The sequence below is a fragment of the Dasypus novemcinctus genome, chromosome 1 (genome assembly GCF_030445035.2).
Source record: "Dasypus novemcinctus isolate mDasNov1 chromosome 1, mDasNov1.1.hap2, whole genome shotgun sequence".
NCBI lineage: Eukaryota > Metazoa > Chordata > Mammalia > Cingulata > Dasypodidae > Dasypus > Dasypus novemcinctus.
Genome location: NC_080673.1, coordinates 35,119,386 through 35,132,653, shown reverse-complemented (window position 1 = coordinate 35,132,653; position 13,268 = coordinate 35,119,386). Strand labels below are relative to the sequence as shown.

Below are 13,268 nucleotides of genomic sequence, written 5' to 3'. Positions count from 1 at the left end.
GGAACTATGTTCCCCAGAAAAACATGTTCTTAAATGTAGTCCATTTCTGGGGTTGTGAACTCTAGTAAATAGGATTTTTTGATGAGGTTACTTAAGTTAAGGTGTGACCCAGCTGAATCAGATTACTGAAGTGTTACTGACGACCTTATAGGAAATGTCACAGAGAAAGTAAGAAAGCCACATAGGGAGGAGCCAGAAGTTGGAAGTCAATGGAACCTGGAGAAGTCAGGAGAGGCTGCAATGGGCATTGCTATGTGACAAAGGTCAAGGACCAAGGATTGCCAGCAGCCAGGCCCAAATACCACAATCTTTTGGAAGAAAGCATTGTAGTGATGATGCCTTCGTTTTGGATTTCTCCTAGCCTCAAAACCATGAGCCAATAAATTTCCATTGTTTAAACCGCCCCTTAGCATGATAACTGATTCAGCAGCCAAAAAACTAAGACATCCCCTAAACAATTTAAAACTCTTAAGTATTTTTTTTCCCATTTATGGACTTTATTTTAAATTCATATAGCAACTTACAAAGTCTAGCTTTTTATGCATTTTGTGGTTATTAATATTTGATTGGCTTTATTGAATCAGTGCTTTAAAATTTTTCTACCTTAAAAAGAAAATTGTAATCAATATTGTCTTAATTTGAACAACTTTTAACATTACATTCATTACCTTAATTAAGGAACTAAAATTCCCCAGAATTCCCCTTTCTATTTATAGCCCTGAGTAATTAAAATCTTCGTTTCCCACTCTATTATTTTCTTCTTTTCTCAGTCTTTACAGACTCCTTCTTGGAACCTGAATTTCTTTTCTAGGAAAAGCTACCCTTGCCATCTTCTGCTGAAACTAATATGAACTCTTCTTCCTCTCTAATGTTCATCATGTACATCTAAGTTCTCTAATGTTCTAATGTACATCTAAGACTTTCAGATGCCCTACATTTTTAGTTCCAGAGTATCAATAGAATGAGGAATGGCAATTTCCACTTTGGTCAGACTCCATCAGTAAAGGTTATGATACTGACTTTTATAATCCAATTTTGATAACAAAGCTAGCTAAACTTTTGCTCTGCCAGTCATTTCAAAATGATCTCCTACCCTTACCCTGACAAGACTTTCCTTTATGTACAACTTTTTCTCTGTGAGACACAACTGAAAAATGTGCATGATGAGTAATATATTTAAAATTTCTAAACATATTAAAGGTTTAAAAGAAAAATTATTTCTTACATTTAAATAGAGGAGAAATTCAAATTTTGCCTTTTATACTTATTTTTAGCCTTAAGGGAAAAAATTATCTTCATAATTTAAACATACACAACACAATAGCAACAGCAACAGCAACCAAGCAAACAAACAAAAATTAACCAAATGATGGGATGGATATTATTTTTATTCCTTCTATGTTTTACTGTCATCCTTGCTTCAGAAACAGTTCTGATGTTTTAGATAATTGTCAAGATTGAACAGCAGAGGGCAGAAAATAGCAAACTCCATATCTTGGAGCACACTTTTCAACTGTAGACCTAAGAATTTTTGAAATTAACAAAATTGATTTTGTAACGAATCAATTTGAGATTTATATTTTTGAAACATGAGGATTCTAAGTATTAAATATAAAGTTCTGGACACACAAAAATGAATTCCAGTGTTTTTCCATTTATTTATAACGCATTTGTCTCAGTCAATTTAAATTTATTGCGCTTAAATTGACAGTATTCTATGCTTGACAAATATATGTTATTTAAAGGTCATAGTGAATTTGAAAAGTTTTGTGGATGATAATATTAACACAATGATAGTGACATTGCAAGAGGTAAGTTTCCAGGTATCCAAAAGATGCATTCCCAGCTATCTTATGAAAGATGCATTAATATAATAAGTAGTTGAATTACAAATAATGTCTGCTGAATTTTTTTGTTCCACTCTTTATATGACTTATAACTGATAACTAGACACTAATATTTGCCCTGAGTTCTTACATATTATTTATTAGGGTGAAATGCTCTATGATTCAGCATAGTCTTACTTTTATATCATCTGTTTTTAATAGAATGCAATTTAGTTAGTTTTGAATTCACCTCTGTCCTTGACTTTGAAATAACTTACAATAAAAATAGCTTTTGAAATATCCCCAATATTTTAAAATTCAATTTATATCGACCCACACTTCAAATATCACTCTTTCTTAAGCTTTTATCTCTTTTCTCTCTGTCTCATTGTCTTTCTGTGCCTCTCCCAGACTCTGTTTCATTTCAAGTTACTTGTGTGAAACTTAAGTTTTGCTTGTGAAAAAAATTTGAATGGAGGGGAAAAAAAGAAAATGATGCAAGAGGTATTATTCATTTTGTGCTGAGCTGTTATAAATTCTTATATATATATTTTTTAATTTCAAAGAAGAAATAATTTCAAATCAATTTTGTACCTTGAATCACAAATAGTCATACAATATATAATATTTAAATATTTTTACTATAATTTTGAATATATGTATTCATTTATGCCCCTCTTATTGTTTTTATTCTTATTTAATTTTTAAGAGGCCAAATGTATTTTGATTCAGAGGATTTCCTTTATATATAGTGTGGACAATAACATTAAAATAAATTCTTGGTAATAGAATTTACATATTGCTTATAAGTTTAATAATAGATTAAATGTATTCTCACTTCTTGATGTAGGAAACTTTTTCCACAATCAAAGAAAGGGGAAGGCCATAACAGGATTATAGGATTTTAACAGTTCTCAGCCACTGAGGCCATCTTGATCATCCTTGTCATTTTTAATATGGGGGAAATTAAGGCCAAGAATGGTAAAAAGGCAAGTATGGCATAATACAGACAACAAAGAGGCTGCAGGCGTGCTATTAAGTGACAATTGCACAGGAAGGCAATGTATAATAATAGACTAACCCTCAGCAATCAGGAATATTAGCAGGTTCTTCCTTTAATATTGTGGGCTCCGATATCCTGTCTCCTGGAAATAGTCCTTTGCACTCAATCTTCGTTTGTTTGTTTAAACCACAAAAGCCATAAAACTTTGGTGAGGGATTTCTGAGACACAAAAGAAATTGCCAGTACAGGTTCCTAGGGATCGGCTTCACAAGCAGTGTGAAGCACATAAATTCCACAGGGAAAAGTCCAATCATCGATCCTCCCCACCAACTCCTTCCCCACAACCTTTTTCTCTTTAACCTCATGTTTCCAAATAGTCTTGAGCTCGTGGTTTCGAAGTGGTGAAGACGCTTGCTTTCTTGGATATTAAAAACAAAAACAGAAAACTCATGCCCAAAACGGTATGGGGTCTCCAATTTTTAACTAAAACTCTTAAAAAAGATTCTGTGGCCTTTCTAGCCTTGCAATTCTCATCTTTTCCTCCTATGAAGCCTTTTCCTGAAACAGCGTCTACACCTTTCAATCTGCCTAAAGAAAGCACTTCTAAGAAGTCTACAAGGCTTGACAAAGGGAGTCAGCAGTGAATGCAGCGAGAGAAACCTGCAGGAAATGTGGCTGGACAGGTATGTATCACAGCCCTCATGGAACACACTCTAAATATGGGACTTCCCATGCAAAGTAATTCAAAAATTCAGTCTTCATCTCCCCCTAACGGTTTTAGCCTTTAAAGATAGAATTTTGGGTTTTCCCTGCATCCTGGCTACACCACATGAAGCTAAAGTTAACAATTTTGAAGCACTTCTCCCGTGGGTAATTTGCTTGCTTATTTCTTTTTCGGCTGGGTCAGGTAAAGTGGATGGCAGCGTTTCTATATTACTAGATGGATTTTCACAGAAGAGATGAGAATCAGAATTACTTTTAACGTGAAATAGCAGGGCCGGGGAAAAGAATACTCCACCGCCAACAACAATTAGTAATTCGGCCTCTCCTGCACAGCAGCCGGAAATCAGCTTTGCTGCATTTAGTCCAGCGGCGGAGCATCTCCACCACAGCAGCGGCGTGAAAGTAGCACCCGGCTAGGGGCTGGGAGCTGTCCTCGGTGCTGAAAGGCAGAGGTGCTCAGGGGGCGCGGTGGCTCCGGACACCGACGGTCTCGCGGAAGGACAGCGGCTGTATAGCTCCTAGCTAAGCTGCTCCAGCGCCGCGCACCCCACTGCCAAGGCGGTGCGGGGCACCGGGTGCAGGGCGGGGGAGGAGTGGGCACGCGCGCCCGCCGTCTGCTGCGAGTCGCGCAAGCGCGCCCGGGACCGCCTACCCCTCTCTGTGACTTGCCTGTATGTGTGTGTATGTGTGTGTGTGCGTGCGCGCGCGCGGGTGTGAGAGAGAGGAGAGAGGGAGAAGAGAGCGCGAGAGAGGGTGAGTGTGTGTGTGAGTGCTTGGGAGGGTGCTGAATATTCCGAGACACTGGTACCACAGCGACAGCACCGCTGAAAACTGCATCGAGCCAGTCCTCCGGACTTCGGGAGCGGGGACAGGGCGCAGGGCAGCAGCCGCCTGGAGCAGGACCTGGGGAAAAGGGCTTCTGCATCCACTCCAGTTTTTTAGCAGCTTGGTGCTATATTGCTCTCTCAAAATGCAGAGGATCTAATTTGCTGAAAATAAACGGCCAAAGAAGGAAGAGGAGGAAAAGGATTTTTTTAAAAAAAGGTGTTTTGTGGATGCTCTACTTTTCTTGGAAATGCAAAAGATTATGCATATTTCTGTCCTCCTTTCTGCTGTTTTTTGGGGACTTATTTTTGGTGTCTCTTCTAACAGCATACAGATAGGTAGGTATCCTTTTTGCTATGCTTTTCAATTGTGTATAATTTGGTGCTAATCTTTGTTCACAGTGGACAAATTAATTCATGTCATGTAGACTTATGTCATAGCTTGACTGCATTCCAGATTTAAAACTGCCTAGAATGTACATGATTTTTCTTAGGATGAAGCAGAGGGAGAAGCTATGCCTTGGCTATATCGAGCAAAAGGTCTTCTCATTTCTGACACCCATATTTATTAATTCATCCTTAACAGCATTTTCTCATTTGTTCAGATTCTCTTGGGGTCTAAATACAAACCTTGCAACCAGAAGGAAATGAGAACGTCTCTGTCCATCTGCCATGCCCCTCAGACTCTTAATTAATGTGTGAACCCGTTAGATACGGTACGGAAGTTCTAACCCCTCGGCCCGAGTCCGCTGTGATTTTTCGGCCTGTTAACGTCAATATGAGACTCCAGGGCTGTTAGGCGCTAGCGGTTCCACTCGTTCCCTCCCGGGCACTGACACTCTTCTCTTGCTTGGTGTTTGTTCTTTGCAGGGGGGCTATTTCCGAGGGGCGCCGATCAGGAATACAGTGCATTTCGGGTAGGGATGGTTCAGTTTTCCACTTCGGAGTTCAGACTGACACCCCACATCGACAATTTGGAGGTAGCAAACAGCTTCGCAGTCACCAATGCTTGTAAGTAAATCATATTTATGCCTTGCCGGTGCCGCACTTGAAATGCCAGCGAGTGTGAGTGCGGCGTGATGTGTGTGTGTGAGTGTATGTTAGTGCATGTGTATGTTAATGTGTAGATGTGAGCGGTTGCACACGCGCGTGCTTGAGACGGCGTAGGAGGAAAGTGGCTGCAATCTCGGGGACCCCCGCTGGCTGGGGGGAGGGAGAACGGTGACGAGGGGGCGCGAGGCACTGAAGTGTGTGCGCACTGGTGAGCTGGGGTGGGGGTTGCAACGGGGGAGTACTTTTTTAGGTGCAGGGTCTCCTCGCTCTTCCCGAATGCTTCTAGAGATGCGCTCTCCCCGCTCCCCTCCCCATCTCCCTTTGCGCGCCCGTGGGCACCCTGCCCGCCGAGAACACGCTGGTCCCCAGAGCGCGCTGTCGGGCTGTTGGACAGATCCCCAGGGGACTACCCGGGCTCGGTCTTCCGCCGTGCACGCTGGGGCCCGCGCCTGGGGCCTCCGGCTTAGATCCGCAGCCCCAGTGCCGGCTCACTCCACGGCCCCGCGAGGCCCACGTTCAGATGGTTCTGGAGTTGGGCTCGGGGCTGTTACATAACGCCCACCCGAGGGGCGCGGCACGGGCAGGAGCGAGGCCGGTGCAGGCCCGAGCCCGGCTGGGTGGCGTGGGGTGCGCGGTCAGTTGCTCAGTAGAGCTTCCGCTAACTTGAAAGCGGCGATGCAGTCTTGGGCGCCGCGGTCAGCTGTGCCGGCGGCCCGAGCTTTGTTCTCAGGTAGCGGGGCTCCAGCGGAGCCTGCGAGAGGAAAAGTACCCGAAAGCAGTTGGATTCGCACGAGTCTGAAAATCTGAAGAAGTCACTGATCAGCCATTTTAGTCTTTGCATTTCTCCATATTAGCCCTAACACTCCACGCAGTGTTCCGGGGCCGGCGATGAACCTCTTTCAGGGTGTCAGATAAAGTAACAGAAACCAAGTAATTAGGACTCTGAAGGTTCCATGGAAGGATTAGCAGGCGCTTGCCTAGGCCCTCCCTCCCCCGCTCCCGCGTGGGCAGTGCAGCAGCAGCCACTGTACCTTCCTGCCCTCTTCCCAGCAGCTGCCATCATTTCCTGCCTGCTGCTCTGGGGTTTTTCTTTCCTGTCTTGATGTTCGCAGCTTGTACTTCATAGCTGACAATTTGGGGGAATTTGCAGATGGCTCGCCCCCCCCCCCCCGCCCCACTTTGGCTACAGTGCAAAGGAGCTAGCAGAAAATTACCACAGGAAAAGCCCAACTGCACATTAGACACACACACGTTGCCATCCCACTTCACCATATTAAGCCTTAATCATATATTCGATAGTTGAGCTTGATTATAATAGTCTGGAACATCATCAACTCGTTTTGATACTGCTGTCACCCGGATGAATGAAGAAATGAAACAATTTTCTTTGATGGAAGAGAGGCATTACTGTGATGCTATTAGATGCCTAGGGATCAATTGTTTGAGAAGAATCGATTTAAGAAGCTTTCAGTCCTCTATGTTTTCTTCAAATGTTGATGCTAAATGAGAAAAGAAATGGTTGAGAGAGAGAGGGAGAGAAAGGGAGAGAGGGAGGGAGGTGGGGGGGGAGGAGGGAGGGACGGGGGGGAGAGAGGGGGGGAGAGAGAGAGAGAGAGAGAGAGAGAGAGAGAGAGAGAGAGAGAGAACCCTTAAAGAGGATTTGCAGCTTTTTGCAATGCCTATAGAATAATATCTTGGAAAATTTTAGGACATGCATATATACAAACAGCTGTGTTAATTTTTGAAGCCCCTTATGCTTGACCAGTTTATCTGATTTAAACTATTCATTTGGTATAAAAAGGTCTCCATTTTTCCTGATTTATAAGTTTGACATGCAACTGTGCTAAATATTTAACTGTATGCATTTGTATATTATGTCAAAATGTGTCAGAAGTGATGACTCTTAAGGAAAGACACCTCCATGGGTATTGGATTTATATAGATTTAAAAAATAATGTGAAGGTATTCGACAGATATACTTTTTGAAAATGGTCAGTGATTGAAAAGTTCACTCATTTTGTGGAGATTATAAGAGAAACTTATGGAGAAAATAACCATTATGACCAGTGAACAAAATGAATATACTTTGACACCGACAAATCTTGAATGACTATGTTGAGATCTTGCAAAGATAAAAGATTGTGGCTAGTTTCGGTTAGGTAACTAAGTTCTTAGTCTCAATATTTGTGAATAGATTTGTTTTTAATATACTATTTATTGAAATAAGATAGGCAGACTAAAATGGAATGATGTTACCTATATATTAAGTTCCTTGAGTTTTCACAGACTGTGTACATCTATCTGTACAGCACATGACTTTGGTAAAGTAAAAATTGTACCGCTTAATTCATTTAACCACAGTGCTGAGTTCTGCAAATCTTCATGTAGCACAGTTTCCATGTGCTTGGGATTTTTGTTTTTCTAACAAAGTGAAGCTGGAAAAAAAATACATATGTCTTCAGATTACGTAATTACTCCTCCACGGATTATTAATTTAGGACATAACACAAATTACTGTGAAGAACTGAAAGTTTTTTAAAAAGTTGTGGACATGGGAATTGGGAATCATGGCATTTGCACTGCCCAGGTTATAATAAGCTTATTAACCACTGAAGAGTCCTAGTGAAACAGAAATATTGAAACAAAGCTCATTGGATAGAACCTCCTGGAGTTGACATTGACTCAATGACTAGGCAGCCACTAATTTTTTTTGTGTGTGTGACTTAATTCCTTCATTATAGTATGAAGTTTTACAGTAGAAAAGGTAAATTTAGTTTAATTCTTTTCAGAGAGAGATGCTTGTGTAAACTACAATCACAATCAGCAGTAAAGAAATAGATGGAAATCTCTAATGCCAAATTTGTTGTGTCTGTTCAAGGTTGTATCCCAATTTTTAACCTTTATTTTCTTACCTTTTCAGTCAGGAAGTCTATAATTCTTTCCTATATGAAGTGGAAGTGACAACATAAAATATATTGATAGTTAAGACCAAAACAACTTATTTACACCATTTTCCTTCAGAAATCTAAGAATTCTGCTCTTTAACTCCATTATTAAAAAGATATGCATCACCAATCAATGTTCATTAATGAGCTTTCTTCTTCCTAGGTAATCTATACAAATCCGACAGGGTTAAACTTTTATATTAAGAAAATGGAGTTTTACGGCTCAATAGTATAATATTATTAAGTAGAAAAGTTATTAGTTTACTTATTTAATTTTATTCTTCAGAAGGAGGGACATATTTGGAAATGCTGAGATCCACATTGGTTTAAGCATCCAGCAAGATCTACTGAATGGTTAAGGTTATGCAAATGAAGTGAAGTCATTATATTCTGAACTGGGTAAAATGTCTATGTGCATCACATTGAACTCCCACATCCTTCTAGTTCACAGTCACAGTGGAATAATGAAAGTACCAATTTGTTCCCATTTGTTTCCATGGGTACCTGAGGAAATAAAGCCAGATTTCCCATTTCTTTTTTTCTTTCTTTTTCTCTCCTTCCCTCCCTCTTTCCTTCCCTCCTCCTCCTCCTCACTCCTCTTTCCCTTCCTCTTTCTTTTTCTTCTTAGTTGGAAATAGTCTTATTTTTTTTCCTGAAGGTTGTTCAAATGCTAAGTCTTCATTATGAGAAACTACAAAGCATAAAACCAGAAAAAAAAAAAAATCAAACTAGCATCTGATGTGTGCAGTAATTGAAACCAGTAATGGGCCTCAAGAATTCATTCATTCATTCAATAAATATTTATCGAGTGCCTCCTAACTGTCAGAGAATATAAGGATGCTTTTCCCATGGGAATTCATTTTTCAAATTTTTCCTTTCTCTGTTCTTTAGAATACTTTCCAAAGCCCCATAGGCATTGATGCCTTCAATAGACACCTGCAGCTGTGGGTCTTGTCTAAGAACTTTAATATGAGGATGCGAGAATATACTAGTTTAGTACAGTAACTCAGAAATCTGTTTTTTTTTTTTTGTGGTAATAATAGATTTAAAATAGGCATATGGATACATCTCGTGTAATTAACTAAAAAATCAACAGCAGAGTTTTAGGAAATGCTAAGTATTTTTGCATTCTAAAAATTGTTAATGTTAATGCTTTATGTATCACTAAAACTTTTGAAAATAAAACTGTTTAAGAGGGTGATAAACATGAGTATTTGATTCTGTGGGATTTTTCAATTGAAAGTATTAAATGTTAAATTTATACTTCAAAATCTTTTTTTTCTATTTCTTTTGATGAATAACTGACAAATGGCATTAGTCTAATTTAATTTGACTATTTTATGTTTTATATCTATAAAACAAAATAAATTATAAAAATATTAAATTTAAATAAATGGCAAATAAAAATCTACTTTTTCTCTAAGCCAGCAGATGGAGGTGTTGGAAAATATATTGTTCTTTCATAAAACTGTTGCGCACACTGAATACCTTTTGAAACACTGTAAACAAATTTATTTAGAAAAACTGAAAAAAAAGACATCTAATTTTTAAAAAATCATTTAAAATGATAAGAATTAGAAAAAATAACTGCAATGCCTGTTAAAAACAAAGCACCTTCAATTTTTTAATAGCTTATTTAAAATATTCCTGTCAACTTGATTCATAAAGACATTAAAAACAGCATATATTGAAAAGACTCTTGGAAGACAGAGGATTTTAAAATTGTACAGTTCCAGTTTTTTAACTTTGACTTCTCTGATATTTTTAAGGTATATTTCTTGTCTTTGAATTTTACTTATGAATTGAGATTATGTATTTGTGTTCATCAGATTGATATTTACCAAACCCTTATTGCACTGTGCATCAGCGCAACCTCATGGTTTATTTATATATAATTAGAGTTAGAGGTAACTGGGCAGTCATGTTTGGTCATTTTTGTTGAGGTGTTTACTGGAATCTTGAGTTCTCATCTCATCTCATCTCATATGCAAAAATTTAATTAAGCCAGAATCAACTTCAATGCTATTAAATAATGTCAAGAAAACATGGCATGAAAAAAACCATGAACACATGTTCTGGAACACAATACCGTACAATCTCGGTTTACAAATGTTAAGTTCTACTGAATTGCACATTTTTAAGAAAGAAATTGTTATTTTTTTCTGTGAGTTTTAATTTGTCATTGGATATTTTATAGTTAAACTTTCATATTTCACTTATTACAAGAGAATATTAAGAAAATGATAGATTGTACTAAATAGAAAAATCGAAGGATAACATTGAAAGATTTTATTTTAAACTGAAAAAAAACTGCATTTAAATGAAAATTACTATTTGAAAATATGGAAGGTTAATGTTAGTAAGACATTATTCCTATACTACTTATATTGAGGTCTTGAGCAAGACCCAACTTGCTAACTCAAGATCCGTGAGGCATTTCCCTTTCACATCAAGCCTTTAAAGTGCTGGGGTTATTGCCCTATGACATGACAAGGTGATGCTGATTTATGCCTTAGAGCCTCCCCTAATCTTTTCCAATAACACTTTGCAAATGTCCAAACTTCCTAGAACTCTGAAAAATTTGAATAGGTTAAAAAAAGAGCAATTGCTTGTAATTATTCCAGTATGTGTTGCCATACAATTGAATTTTAGAGAGAATTAGTGTTTTTCTCCTCCCCCTTCGCTTCCTCCTCCTTCTTCTCCTTCTCTTTCTTCTACTTTATTATTTTTTACAGTCAACAAAAGTACTCTATCTTCAGAGCAAATACTGTTACAGTAAACAGCATCTAAGTTGAAATAGAAAATAATTTTTAAGTGTGCAAAGGGTGCATTACACTAAAATCTTGTATTAGATTTAAATACTTAATTTAGATGCTAAATTCTATTTCCTTTCTTCTTTTTAAACTGGATTCTACTGAAGATTCCCCAGATTGTACTAAAAATGAGTCTTTTATTACGGCAATTCTCAGTCAAAATTTCAGAAGTATTCTCTAAAGATCTAAGTAACTAACTGCCAACCTTGTTATATGGCTATGCTTCTTCAGTGCAATAGGCAAATTAGTTGTTGAATTCAAAGTTAAAATTGCAAAACCATTTCTGATTTAACAATTTTAAATATCAAAATGTTTTTTTAAAGCGGGGTCTACTAAAATGAAAAAAAAAATGAAGGTGGTTCTTACAGTGGTATTTGATTAGGAGACTAACACGCCTTACATATTTTTTCAGTATTATTTAATTTAGACATATTTTGTTATTTATGATGATTTTAATTTATAGAATAAACTTGTTTTAAAATTAACAAGAAGAAGGTAAAATTTGGCCTTCTCGAAGGTAGGATCATGTCCCTGCTGTCTTCCTAATGCCTAGCTCCACTCCCAGTGCATTGAGGGACCTAATGATTGTTTAAACACATTTGATTTTATAGCAGATGTCCTTATCATGGTATTATACTCTTTAAACGTAAGAATTCCTGTGTTTGCTCTGCATTTGGATTTCAAAAGAAACAATTTACTTGTTATTTTCTTAAATCCTATTTAGACAGAGATGTCCTATATTTCATTTTCATCTACAAGCTAGATGAAAGCTGTTATCTTTATCCTGAAAGCCACATTGATAGATGTCAAAGCGATTTGCTGAAGAAATGTACAATGAACATTTTAAAGAGGATTTATAAATGCCAACATTTATATTGAGGTAGAAACCATGTTGCAAATAGTAAAAATACAAGACTGCCATTACAAGGGCCCTGACACTGTGGGTCTGGTGGAGTTTCCATTTTAGCTGTGGATTTTCCACAGATTATAAACTTTATATATTCCTTGAGCTGCCACAAAAATCTTTGTTTGTTTTCATCCTAAGATATTACGTATCACAATTTTCTATGTTAATTATTTTAGGGCAAATTAAAAAGTAAATTAAATTATAAAAATACCTATTTAGTTTTATTTAGAAGATGTCTGGAAATGAGAAGTTTATGGACATAGTTTACTATAGTGGGACATTTGCTCTGGTATTTTTACTAAGGTGTGTGTGTGTTGTATGTGTGCTTCTTTATACCTGGGCCTGCAGTCTGTCTTTAGTAATAATTTCCAATAATTTATCTTTGCTTGTTTTCATTCTGTTGGTAATTTGCTTGGGTAAAAAACATATTTTTAGACAAATGATATATATATGTGTGTGTATACACACACACACACACAAACACTCTTCAGAGTTTATTTGGATTGCTCTTCAGAGCTTTATATTATAGTTTTACATAGTTTGTTTATGGCTATGCTGCATAATATTCCTATACTTTCTTCTGGTGATATCAGTATTTTAAAAATGAGCACAGGTTGGATTGAATTTAGAAATGCCTAAATTTTAGTTTTCCAAAATTCTTTGAATAGAGCATAATATTTCTGTGAAGTTTCTTTCCCTTTCATGTAAAATTAAGTTTAAACTACAAATACTATGACATTGAGTTATTCTATGGTTCTGTGATACTTTCACTCTGAGTGAATTTCAGTGAACCTCTGAAGGTATCTCTTCAATTCAAGTATTTAACTATGTTCTAATTTCCCAGTAATGCTAATGGAAATGAGAGAAATATGTTTATGTCATATAAAGCAAATATACTCTGTGTTCATTATTAAAGTATAGTGGTATATTATTTGTTTCTCTATCCTTGTAACAGAATATGACATGACCATAATTTCTAGCTTTAGCATAAGTCTAACTGAAACTCAATTTACATAATTTGATAAAGAAAAGATTTTCTCAGATCACAAATATTTTGCAGCTGGTATTAATTCTTTGCATTAATATACTGTTTTGTTTTAAATTTTGCGTTAATTGTACAGCTTCTCTAGTAATGATGTTTGGGCCATTGCAGTAAGAATATTTCAATGTTTTG

General features: G+C 37.3%; 1 protein-coding gene across 10 annotated transcripts in view; it reads left to right on the top strand.

The window, feature by feature from the left end:
- The first annotated feature begins 3,609 nt into the window (after positions 1–3,609).
- GRIA2 (glutamate ionotropic receptor AMPA type subunit 2) overlaps positions 3,610–13,268 on the top strand; it is a 171,236-nt gene continuing 161,577 nt past the window's right edge. For 5 of the 10 annotated variants that reach the window (XR_011648473.1, XR_011648474.1, XR_011648471.1 and 2 more), the window contains exons 1-2: positions 4,029–4,715; positions 5,247–5,387. Coding sequence is in view for 5 of the 10 variants with exons in the window: in XM_004450788.4 (XP_004450845.1) it covers positions 4,628–4,715; positions 5,247–5,387 (229 nt within the window). In the remaining 5 variants the exon portion in view is untranslated. Of the gene's footprint in view, positions 4,716–5,246; positions 5,388–13,268 lie in introns of all 10 variants that reach the window. The other 5 variants (XR_011648472.1, XM_058278166.2, XM_071214324.1 and 2 more) reach the window with 4 other exon arrangements.